Here is a 12,158-nt window from a genome sequence, read left to right on the forward strand (position 1 = left end):
GATTTCCCCACCTCCAGCCCCTCTCCCGGCCCTCGTCCCCTTCCCCATCCGGCCGCGGGGCCCGCGGCTCGGGGCCCTGCCATGCCGCCGACCCCCCCAGGTCTCCCTGTCCTCCTGCCTGTGCGTAAGCGCCGACTCCATCTTCTGCGGCTGCACGGACGGGACGGTGCGCATCTTCCGGGCCCGCGACATGCACTACCTGCTCAACCTGCCCAAGCCCCATCACCTGGGCGTCGACGTGGCCCAGGGGCCGCAGCCCGGCAGGTACGGAGGGGCGGGCGGGCGGGCGGGGGGATCGCGGGGTCCCGGCGTCCCCCAACCGCCCCAACCCCTTGGTCCGAGGGGGAAGGAAAACGGCCTCTTCCTCGGCTTCCTCTTCCCCAGGAAAGCGGAGTCAGTATACCCGGACACGGTGGCCCTGGCCTTCGACCCCTGCCGCCGCTGGCTGTCCTGCGTGTACAAGGACCACAGCGTCTACGTGTGGGACATCAGGGACCTGAAGAAAGCGGGCAAGGTGTGGTCCAACCTCTTCCACAGCTCCTACGTGTGGAATGTGGAGGTGAGCGGCCCCTCGGCGTTCCCGGACCCTTCGCCCTCCTTTCCTGCCAGCCCCCAGCTGGTGTCCCCTGAGGGGAGGGCTCTCCCGCCAGAAGTCTCTCGCTCCAGTCCCCTGCCTCCGGACCACCTGGCAGTACCTCCCTCATCTGCCCGCTTTCCCGTCTCCTCCCCTGGCGATCCCAAAGGCCTTCCCGTGTCTGTCCGCTCGCTCCGCTGGCACGGCGGAAACCCGTTTCCCCTCGTGTGGGCCTCCGGGCGCCCGGAGAACCTGGGCCTCGTGCCTCTCCCGCCTCCTTCCATGAGTCCCCCTTCAGTCGGTCAGTCAATCAATCAATCAATCGTATTTATTGAGCGCTTCCTATGTGCAGAGCACTGTACTAAGCGCTTGGGAAGTACAAATTGGCATCACATAGAGACAGTCCCTACCCAACAGTGGGCTCACAGTCTAAAAGGGGGAGACAGAGAACAGAACCAAACATACCAACAAAATAAAATAAGTAGGATAGAAATGTACAAGTAAAATAAATAAATAAATAAATAGAGTAATAAATATGTACAACCATATATACATATATACAGGTGCTGTGGGGAAGGGAAGGAGGTAAGACGGGGGGATGGAGAGGGGGACGACGGGGAGAGGAAGGAGGGGGCTGAGTGTGGGAAGGCCTCCTGGAGGAGGTGAGCTCTCAGCAGGGCCTTGAAGGGAGGAAGAGAGCTAGCTTGGCGGATGGGCAGAGGGACTGGGGGCATTCCAGGCCCGGGGGATGACGTGGGCCGGGGGTCGATGGCGGGACAGGCGAGAGCGAGGTACAGTGAGGAGATTAGTGGTGGAGGAGCGGAGGGTGCGGGCTGGGCTGGAGAAGGAGAGAAGGGAGGTGAGGTAGGAGGGGGCGAGGGGATGGACAGTCTTGAAGCCCAGGGTGAGGAGTTTCTGCCTGGTGCGCAGATTGATCGGTAGCCACTGGAGATTTTTGAGGAGGGGAGTGACATGTCCAGAGCGTTTCTGGACAAAGATAATCCGGGCAGCAGCATGAAGTATGGATTGAAGTGGAGAGAGACACGAGGATGGGAGATCAGAGAGAAGGCTAGTGCAGTAGTCCAGACGGGATAGGATGAGAGCTTGAATGAGCAGGGTAGCGGTTGGGATGGAGAGGAAAGGGCGGATCTTGGCAATGTTGCGGAGCTGAGACCGGCAGGTTTTGGTGACGGCTTGGATGTGAGGGGTGAATGAGAGAGCGGAGTCGAGGATGACACCAAGGTTGCGGGCTTGTGAGTCGTATCTGAGCGCTTACTGTGTGGAGGACGCTGTACTAAGCGCTTGGGAGAGGACGATATAACAGACACATTCCCCGCCCACAGTGAGCCTCCTGTCTAGAGGGCTTCCCTCTCAACCCCCTCTCAGGGCTAGAGACCCCACTCTGTCCCCTTTTTGCCTGGCAACCGCATTTCTGTCCTTGTCGTGGCCCTCCATGGCCTCTCTCCCCGCCTCCCCTGGTCTGAGGGTCTCGAGCCTCGCCTCTCCCCGTCCTCCCCGGGGCCCTGCAGGTGTACCCGGAGTTTGAAGACCAGCGGGCCTGCCTCCCGTCGGGCTCCTTTCTGACCTGCTCCTCGGATAACACCATCCGCTTCTGGAACATGGACGGCGGCAGCAGAGCCGGCGACCGGAGGAACGTCTTCAGCCACGTGAGCGGCTCGGGTTGCTCCTCCCGGGATCCCGGCGCCAGAAGAGTCCTCGCGAGGAGAGGCCGGCCTGAGGCCCAGGCCCGGCCCAGCTCCTTCAGGGCTTGAAATGGTTGGGGCCTCATGGGGTCGGGGGCCAGGGGGAGGTGGGGCCGCAGAGACCTGGCTCTTCCTGGGGGATTCGTAGCCCCGATAGTCCACGGGGCATCCCCTGCATGAGCACGAACGGGCCGAGGGGGTGGGACCGCGCCGCCCACCCCGTCTCCCGGTCAATCAATCAATCAATCAGTCGTATTTATTGAGCGCTTACTATGTGCAGAGTACTGTACTAAGCGCTTGGGAAGTACAAATTGGCATCACATAGAGACAGTCCCTACCCAACAGTGGGCTCACAGTCTAAAAGGGGGAGACAGAGAACAGAACCAAACATACCAACAAAATAAAATAAGTAGGATAGAAATGTACAAGAAAAATAAATAGAGTAATAAATATGTACAACCATATATACATATATACAGGTGCTGTGGGGAAGGGAAGGAGGTAAGACGGGGGGATGGAGAGGGGGACGAGGGGGAGAGGAAAGAAGGGGCTCAGTCTGGGAAGGCCTCCTGGAGGAGGTGAGCTCTCAGCAGGGCCTTGAAGACGGTCGGTTCACTGCAGGCCTCGGCTTCCGGCCCCAACTGTCCGGGCCCCTCTGCCCCCTGGAAGGGTTTGGTCGCCCTCATACCCTGGCTTCCCGCCCTGATTCCCAGCCGGGCAGAGCGGGTCCTCCGGGAACGACGGGCTTCCGTCTGCCCGCCCGTCCGTCCTCCAGCCGAGCCGGGGCCCCGGCGGTCTCCCGGCTGACGGTGACCCCCGGCCACATGTGACTCCCCCCCCGCCCCCAGGACTTGCTGAAGGTGGTGTATGTGGAGAACGACATCGAGCACCTGCAGGACGGGGCGCACCCCCCGGACCGCAGCGAGGCCGGCGGCTGCGTGGACGTCAAGGCGGGCGTGCGGGTCATGCAGGTCAGCCCCGACGGCCAGCACCTGGCCTCGGGCGACCGTAGCGGGAACCTCAGGTGCGTAGGCCTCCGTCCCACTCGGGCTTCCGGGCCTCCTGGCCTACCGGGTGCCCATAGGGGATGGGTTCGGGAAACTGAGGCCCCTTCCCCTGCCGTTCTCCACGGCGCCCGCTCCCGGACCCTGATTCTCAGCCTCCCTTCTCCCCCTCCCACCCTCCCTCACGTTTGCCACCATGTGTACCCCCGATCCTGTGCCCGCAGACGTTGTACCTCCTCTGTAAAATGGGGATTAAGACTGTGAGCCCCCCCCACCCCCACTGTGGGACAATCTGATCACCCTGTGGCCTCCCCAGCGCTTAGAACAGTGCTTTGCACGTAGTAAGCGCTTAATAAATGCCATTATTATCATCCAGGGCACCAGGATCCGTTGGCGAGTCCGGCTCCCAGGAGGACAGCCCTTCTAGACTGTGAGCCCACTGTTGGGCAGGGGCCGTCTCTATATGTTCCCAACTTGTACTTCCCCAGCGCTTAGTACAGTGCTCTGCACACAGTAAGCGCTCAATAAATACGATTGAATGAATGAGGAGAGGGACGGAGGTAGCACGGCCTAGAGGGAAGAGCACAGGATTGGAACTCAGGAGACCTAATTCTTGTTCCTGCTCACCCTGGGGAGAGCCACTGTACCTCTCCTGGCCTCAGTGTCCTTGTCTGTAAACTGGGCATGAGATGCTCGCTCTACCCCTCTTTTGGACTGTGAGCACTGCATAGGATTGGATCTGGCTGCCTTCTAATAATAATAATAATAATGGCATTTATTAAGCACTTACTATGTGCAAAGCACTGTTCTAAGCTCTGGGGAGGTTACAAGGTGATCAGGTTGGCCCATTTTAATCCCCATTTTCCAGATGAGGTAACAGGCCCAGAGAAGTGAAGTGACTTGCCCAAAGTCACACAGCTGACAGTTGGTGGAGCTGGGATTTGAACCCACAACCTCTTTCATTCATTCATTCAATCGTATTTATTTAAGCACTTACTGTGTGCAGAGCACTGGACTAAGCGCTTGGGAAGTCCAAGTTGTCAACATCTAGAGACGGTCCCTACCCAGCAGTGGGCTCACAGGCTAGAAGGGGGAGGCAGAGAACAAAACAAAACATATTAACAAAATAAAATAAATAGAATAAATATGTACCAATAAAATATATAAATAAATGGAGTAATAAAGACGTTCAAACATATATACAAACTCCAAAGCCCAGGCTCTTTCCACTGAGCCACGCTGCTTCTCTGTTAAGCGCTTACTGTGTGCCAAGCACTGTTCTTAGTCATTCATACATTCAATTGTATTTATTGAGCGCTTACTGTGTGCAGAGCACTGTACTAAGCGCTTGGGAAGTACAAGTTGGCAACATATAGAGACAGTCCCTACCCAACAGTGGGCTCACAGTCTAGAAGGGGGAGGCAGACAACAAAACAAAACATATTAACAAAATAAAATAAATAGAATAAATATGTGCCAATAAAATAAATAAATAAATGGAGTAATAAAGACGTTCGAACATATATACAAACTCCAAAGCCCGGACTCTTTCCACTGAGCCACGCTGCTTCTCTGTTAAGCGCTTACTGTGTGCCAAGCACTGTTCTTAGTCATTCATTCATTCAATTGTATTTATTGAGCGCTTACTGTGTGCAGAGCACTGTACTAAGCGCTTGGGAAGAACAAGTTGGCAACATATAGAGACGGTCCCTACCCAACAGTGGGCTCAGTCCTGGGGTAGACACAAGTTAATCAGGTTGGATGCAGTCCCTGCCCTACACGGGGCTCACAGACTTAATCTTAATGATTAGAAAAGCAGCATGGCTCAGTGGAAAGATCATGGGCTTTGGAGTCCGAGGTCATGGGTTCAAATCCCAGCCCCTCCAACTGTCAGCTGTGTGACTTTGGGCAAGTCACTTCACTTCTCTGGGCCTCAGTTCCCTCATCCGTAAAATGGGGGTGAAGACTGCGAGCCCCCCATGGGACAACCTGATCACCTTATAACCTCCCCAGCGCTTAGAACGGTGCTCTGCACATCATAAATGCCGTTATTATTATTATTATTATTATTATTATTATTATTATTATTAATCCCCATTTTACAGACGAGGTCGCTGAGGCCCAGAGAAGTGAAGTGACTTTCCCCAGGTCACGGAGCAGACGTGTGGCGGAGGTGGGATTAGAACCCAGGTCCTCATTATTATTAATCCCCTTCTAGACTGTGAGCCCACTGTTGGGTAGGGACCGTCTCTATATGTTGCCAATTTGTACTTCCCAAGCGCTTAGTACAGTGCTCTGCACATAGTAAGCGCTCAATAAATACGATTGATGATGATGATGATGATGATGATGATGATGATTATTAATCCCCATTTTACAGACGAGGTCGCTGAGGCCCAGAGAAGTGAAGTGACCTTCCCCAGGTCACGGAGCAGGCATGTGGCGGAGGTGGGATTAGAACCCAGGTCCTCCCGACTCCCGGGCTCTTCCCACTAGGCCGCACCGCTCCGATGGTCTCGCGGGGACCCCAGCGCCCGCCCCAAGGGCTAAATGAAGGGTGGGCTTGGGGTGGGCTGTCCCGCAGAATCCACGAACTCAAGTTCATGGGCGAGCTGATCAAGGTGGAAGCCCACGACGCCGAAGTGCTGTGCTTAGAGTATTCCAAGCCCGACACCGGTAAGGCCCGGGCCCCCGGGGTGAGGCGCGGGAGGTCGCCGGGGCCCAGACAGCAAAAACCGCTGGAAAATGAGGGTCAAAACCGCAGTAACCGGGGGGGCTTCGGTCGAGGACTTGCGAAACGCACTGTCGTAAGCGTTGTGTCTTCGCTGAGGGCGTGGGGTTGCCAAGCGACCGCTTAAAAATAAAACCCGGGCGCGTGTAAATGATCGGGATTTGTCAAGTTTTTACTGATGGGCGGAACGCCAGGTGAGTCAATCAATCGTATTTATTGAGCGCTTACTGTGTGCAGGGCACTGTACTAAGCGCTTGGGAAGTCCAGGTTGGCAACATATAGAGGCGGTCCCTACCCAACAGCGGGCTCACAGTCTAAAAGCGGGGGACAGAGAACAAAACCAAACATACTAACAAAATACTATAGAGTGGTTAGACGCCGTCCCTGCCCTTGAGGGACTTAGTGCTGTAGTGGAAGGAACCGAGGTACAGAGAAATGAAGGGACTTGCCCAAGCGTGGCCCAGTGGAAAGAGCCCGGGCTTTGGAGTCAGAGGTCATGGGTTCGAATCCCGGCTCCGCCACAAGTCTGCTGTGTGACCTTGGGCAAGTCGCTTCACTCCTCCAAGCCTCAGTGACCTCATCTGTAAAAATGGGGATTAAGGCTGTGAGCCCCACGTGGGACTACTTGATCACACTGTATCCCCCCCGGCGCTTAGAACAGTGCTTTGCACATAGTAAGCGCTTAACAAATGCCATTTTTTTTTTAAAAAAAGGTAAGTCAGCAGCTGAGTGGCAGAGGCAGGGTTGGGTAGGGGCCGTCTCTATACGTTGCCGAATTGTACTTTCCAAGCGCTTAGGACAGTGCTCTGCACACGGTAAGCGCCCAATTTATTCTATTTATTTTGCTTTGTTTTGTTGTCAGTCTCCCCCTTCTAGACTGTGAGCCCGCTGTTGGGTAGGGACCGTCTCTATTTGTTGCCAACTTGGACTTCCCAAGCGCTTAGTCCAGTGCTCTGCACACAGTAAGCGCCCAATTTATTCTATTTATTTTGCTTTGTTTTGTTGTCAGTCTCCCCCTTCTAGACTGTGAGCCCGCTGTCAGGTAGGGACCGTCTCTCTATGTTGCCAACTTGGACTTCCCAAGCGCTTAGTCCAGTGCTCTGCACACAGTAAGCGCTCAGTAAATACAATTGAAAGAGTGAATGAATGAATATATTGACACGTGTCCACTTGTTCGGTTTTGCTGTCTTTCTCCCCTTTTTTGACTGTGAGCCCGTTGTTGGGTAGGGACTGTCTCTATATGTTGCCGAATTGTACTTTCCAGGTGCTTAGCACAGTGCTCTGCACACAGTAAGCACTCAATTTATTTTATTTTGTTTTGTTGTCTGTCTTTGCACATAGTAAGTGCTTACCAAATGCCATCATTACTAAGCGCTTGGGAAGTCCAAGTCGGCGACATATAGAGACGGTCCCTACCCAACAACGGGCTCGATGGCTAGAAGGGGGAGACAGACGACGAAACAAACCATGTGGACGGGTGTCGAGTCGTCAGAATAAATAGAAATGAAGCTAGATGCACAGCATTAAGAAAATAAATAGAATAGTAGATATGTACAAGTAAAATAAATAGAGTAATAAGTCTGTACAAACATATATGCAGGTGCCTCCAGGAGGCCTTCCCAGACTGAGCCCCTTCCTTCCTCTCCCCCTTGTCCACCTCTCCATCCCCCCATCTTACCTCCTTCCCTTCCCCACGGCACCTGTATATATGTATATATTTTTGTACATATTTATTACTCTATTTATTTTACTTGTACATATCTATTCTATTTATTTTATTTTGTTAGTATGTTTGGTTTTGTTCTCTGTCTCCCCCTTTTAGACTGGGAGCCCAGTGTTGGGTAGGGACTGTCTCTATATGTTGCCAACTTGGACTTCCCAAGCGCTTGGTCCAGTGCTCTGCACATAGTAAGCGCTCAATAAATACGCTTGATGATGATGATGATGCCGTGGGGAGGGGAAGGAGAAAGGGGGCTCAGTCTGGGTTGGGGGCTCCAGAGGGTCCACCCCAGGGCCCTGTCCCGCACTCTCCAGGGGTCACCCTGCTGGCTTCGGCCAGTCGAGATCGGCTCATCCACGTGCTGAACGTGGAGAAGAACTACAACTTGGAGCAGACCCTGGATGACCACTCCTCCTCCATCACCGCGGTGAAGTTTGCCGGTGAGCTGGGGGTGGGCCGGGGCGGGGTGGTCCCCTGGCAGCCGGAGCCCCGGGGCGCCGGCCCGGCCTGGCCCCCGGTGTGACCCTGGGAGAAGCAGCGTGGCCCAGTGGAAAGAGCCCGGGCTTTGGAGTCCGAGGTCGTGGGTTCGAATCCCGGCTCCCCCGCTTGTCAGCTGGGTGACTTTGGGCCAGTCACTTCTCTGGGCCTCAGTTCCCTCCCCTGGAAAATGGGGGTGAAGACTGTGAGCCCCCCGTGGGACAACCTGATCCCCTTGTAACCTCCCCCGTGCTGAGAACAGTAATCCGGAAAATGGGGATGAAGACTGTGAGCCCCCCGTGGGACACCCTGATCCCCTTGTAACCTCTCCCATGCTGAGAACAGTAATCTGGAAAATGGGGATGAAGACTGAGCCCCCCGTGGGACACCCTGATCACCTTGTAACCTCCCCCGTGCTGAGAACAGTAATCTGGAAAATGGGGATGAAGACTGTGAGCCCCACGTGGGACACCCTGATCACCTTATAACCTCCCCCGTGCTGAGAACAGTAATCTGGAAAATGGGGATGAAGACTGTGAGCCCCACGTGGGACACCCTGATCACCTTGTAACCTCCCCCGTGCTGAGAACAGTAATCTGGAAAATGGGGATGAAGACTGTGAGCCCCACGTGGGACAACCTGGTCCCCTTGTAACCTCCCCCGCGCTGAGAACAGCGCTCTGCACATAGTAAGCGCTTAATAAATGCCATCATCACTATTATTATTAGGGGAGAGGGAGTCTGGGGACCTCAGTCGCTTGCTGTGTGACTCTGGTCAAGTCATTTCGCCGCTCGGGGAGAGATCCGGTACCCGTCCTCCCTCCCCCTCCAACCGCGAGCCCCACACGGGACAGGGACTGTATCTGACGTGGTCATCTTGGCTCTACCCCAGCGCTTAGCCCAGTGTTTGGCCCCCAGTAAGTGCTTGACCAATGCCACCGTTACTAGTAGCGGCTCCGCCACCTGTCAGCTGTGTGACTTTGGGCAAGTCACTTCACTTCTCTGGGCCTCAGTCCCCTCGTCTGTAAAATGGGGGTTAAAACTGTGAGCCCCCCCCGTGGGACAACCTCATCACCTTGTAACCTCCCCGGCGCTTAGAACAGCGCTTTGCACATAGTAAGCGCTTAATAAATGCCATCATTATCATTAGTAGTAGAGGCAGGAGTGTTCCCTAACCTTTCTGGGCCTGTTTCCTCCCCGTTTAAGCGGGAGAGGACGACTCTTCTCCCCGACCCGCCAGGGTGAGCGCGGAGGCCCCCGGGGAAATGAGGCAGAGGGTGAAGGCGGGGGTCCGCCCGCCGGAATCAGAGGGCCCCCCCGTGCTCTCCCCCAATCCCTTCCCCTCCCCGCAGGGAACCGGGACCTCCAGATGATCAGCTGCGGCGCCGACAAAAGCATTTACTTCCGCAGAGCTCAGCAGGTGAGGAGCCTCAAGGCCCGGGGGTCGTGGCGGTAGGGTGACCGGCTCGGGGCGCGGTGACCAGGCCCCGGGCTCGGGGCTTCGGGAACACCACGGGACCCAGGGAACGGGCCCGGGGAGGGGTGATCCGGGCTTCCCAGGGGCCCGAGGTTGGAGATGGATGGAGTCGCGGGGGCTTCGGAGTCTGGGGGGAAGATGGGACCCGGGCCAGGCGGCCCTCGCAGGGTGGCCGGAGGCCAGGCGAGAACGGAAACCCGTGCTGTCCCCCGCGCCCCCGTCCCACCTCTCCGGAGCCCAGGTCTCGGACAGCCTGCACTTCGTCCGCACTCACCACGTGGCCGAGAAGACCACCCTGTACGACATGGACATCGACATCACGCAGAAGTACGTGGCTGTCGCCTGCCAGGACCGGAACGTCAGGTGCGGCCCCCCGCCCGCCTTCCCCTGGCGGCCCCCACCCCCGCCGACATCCTCCCCACCTCCCCGGTCCACCGGCGGCCGGAGGCCTCGCTGGGCGGGGGGTGACGAGTCGGTCTGGGGGTGGTCCCCACTGCGGAGGAGGTGGAGTGACGGGAGTGAGCCAGGACCCCTCTGGCGCTGCGGGGCTTTGTCCTCCTCACTTCCCGGGCTGGACACCTGCGGGCACAGGGCACGTCCGGCGTCCCCGACTCGCCCCAATCCCGGCCCACCCTCCCTCCACCCCAGGGTCTACAACACGGCCAGTGGGAAGCAGAAGAAATGCTACAAGGGCTCGCAGGGGGACGATGGCTCCTTGCTGAAGGTGGGCCGGGGGCCGCCGGGGCTGGGCTGGGGACTCTAGTAGGGAAGCATCTATTAAGCCCTCGCCGTGTGCGAGACACTGTACTAATCTCTGGGAGAGAGGCACGTGGGTGGGAAATAGGCGACGTCAGTGACCCTCAAAAAGCTCCCAGCTGTAGGGGAGTGGGGTTGCGGGGGGTTGGCATGCATCAGGGAAGGAGGAACCCGAGTAAGGAAAGATGCGCGGTGCCCGCGCTCCCCGGGCAGGGGAGTGGCCGGGCCCGAGTGGTGCCCCTGGGGGGCAAGTGCCTGGCTTAGCTGGGCTTGGGCAGTCTTCTATCAATCAATCAATCAATCAATCGTATTTATTGAGCGCTTACTAAGCGCTTGGGAAGTCCAAGTCGGCAACACATAGAGACAGTCCCTACCCAACAGCGGGCTCACAGTCTAGAAGGGGGAGACAGAGAACAAAACCAAACACACAAAATAAAATAAATAGAATAGATATGTACAAGTAAGATAGATAAATAAATAGAGTAATAAATACGCTTACTGTGTGCAGAGAACTGTACTAAGCGCTTGGGAAGTACAAGTCGGCAACACGTAGAGATGGTCCCTACCCAACAGCGGGCTCACAGTCTAGAAGGGGGAGACAGACAACAAAACAAAACATGTTAACAAAATAAGATAAATAGAATAGATATGTACAAGTAAGATAAATAAATAGAGTAATAAATATGCTTACTGTGTGCAGAGCACTGAACTAAGCGCTTGGGAAGTACAAGTCGGCAACACGTAGAGACAGTCCCTAACCAACAGCGGGCTCACAGTCTAGAAGGGGGGGACAGAGAACAAAACCAAGCACACTAACACAATAAAATAAATAGAATAGATATGTACAAGTAAGATAAATAGAGTAATAAATATGTACAAGCATATATACATATATACAGGTGCTGTGGGGAAGGGAAGGAGGTCAGATGCAGGGGGATGGAGAGGGGGACGAGGAGGTGAGGCCTCCTGGAGAAGGTGAGCCCTAGCACAGTTCTAGACTGTGAGCCCACTGTTGGGTAGGGACCGCCTCTAGATGTTGCCAACTTGTACGTCCCAAGCGCTTAGTGCAGTGCTCTGCCCACAGGAAGCGCTCAATAAATACGATTGAATGAATGAATGACTGAAGGGAGAAGAAGAGGTGGGTCGGGGCTGCTGACAGGGCACTCGCTGGCCTTCGGAGCGGGGGCTGAAGGGAGCCGACGTTGGCACTCCTCCTTGTCATTCATTCATTCATTCAGTCGTATTTATGGAGCGCTTACTGTGTGCAGAGCACTGTCCTAGTCCTCCTCCTCCTCCTCTTCACCTCTCCCGCTTTCCTCACCCCCCGCAGGTCCAGGTGGACCCATCGGGCACCTTTCTGGCCACCAGCTGCTCCGACAAGAGCATCTCAGTGATCGACTTCTACTCGGGCGACTGCATCGCCAAAATGTTCGGCCACTCGGGTATGTCCGCGGCTTCTGGCTCGGTCTCCGTTCGGGCCCGCCCACCGGCCTCCGGGGAAAATCTCCTCCTCCAGGAAGTCTCCCAGATAGCCCCTTCTCCCCCCCCACCCCCCGACACCCACCAAAGGCAGGAAGCTCCGCCCTGAGGACGATGCCTGTCTTCCAACTTGTACTTCCCAAGCGCTTAGTCCAGTGCTCTGCACACAGGAAGCGCTCAGTAAATACGATTGATTGATTCCCATCCCACTCCTCAGGCTTCACCCGACCGCGTTTTT

The 12,158-nt window shown here is 55.9% G+C and overlaps 1 protein-coding gene across 1 annotated transcript in view; it reads left to right on the top strand.

Annotated features, from left to right (window-relative positions):
• The window catches only part of WDR62 (WD repeat domain 62), a 53,456-nt gene that overhangs the window by 23,360 nt on the left and 17,938 nt on the right, over positions 1 to 12,158 (top strand). Inside the window, exons 8-17 of the mRNA XM_038767675.1 lie at positions 101 to 264; positions 385 to 559; positions 2,104 to 2,241; positions 3,126 to 3,301; positions 5,866 to 5,957; positions 8,047 to 8,172; positions 9,561 to 9,628; positions 9,927 to 10,048; positions 10,334 to 10,409; positions 11,772 to 11,883. Of these exons, the coding sequence (XP_038623603.1) occupies positions 101 to 264; positions 385 to 559; positions 2,104 to 2,241; positions 3,126 to 3,301; positions 5,866 to 5,957; positions 8,047 to 8,172; positions 9,561 to 9,628; positions 9,927 to 10,048; positions 10,334 to 10,409; positions 11,772 to 11,883 (1,249 nt within the window). The remainder of the gene's footprint in view (positions 1 to 100; positions 265 to 384; positions 560 to 2,103; positions 2,242 to 3,125; positions 3,302 to 5,865; positions 5,958 to 8,046; positions 8,173 to 9,560; positions 9,629 to 9,926; positions 10,049 to 10,333; positions 10,410 to 11,771; positions 11,884 to 12,158) is intronic.

This window comes from Tachyglossus aculeatus, chromosome 26, assembly GCF_015852505.1.
Source record: "Tachyglossus aculeatus isolate mTacAcu1 chromosome 26, mTacAcu1.pri, whole genome shotgun sequence".
Lineage (NCBI taxonomy): Eukaryota > Metazoa > Chordata > Mammalia > Monotremata > Tachyglossidae > Tachyglossus > Tachyglossus aculeatus.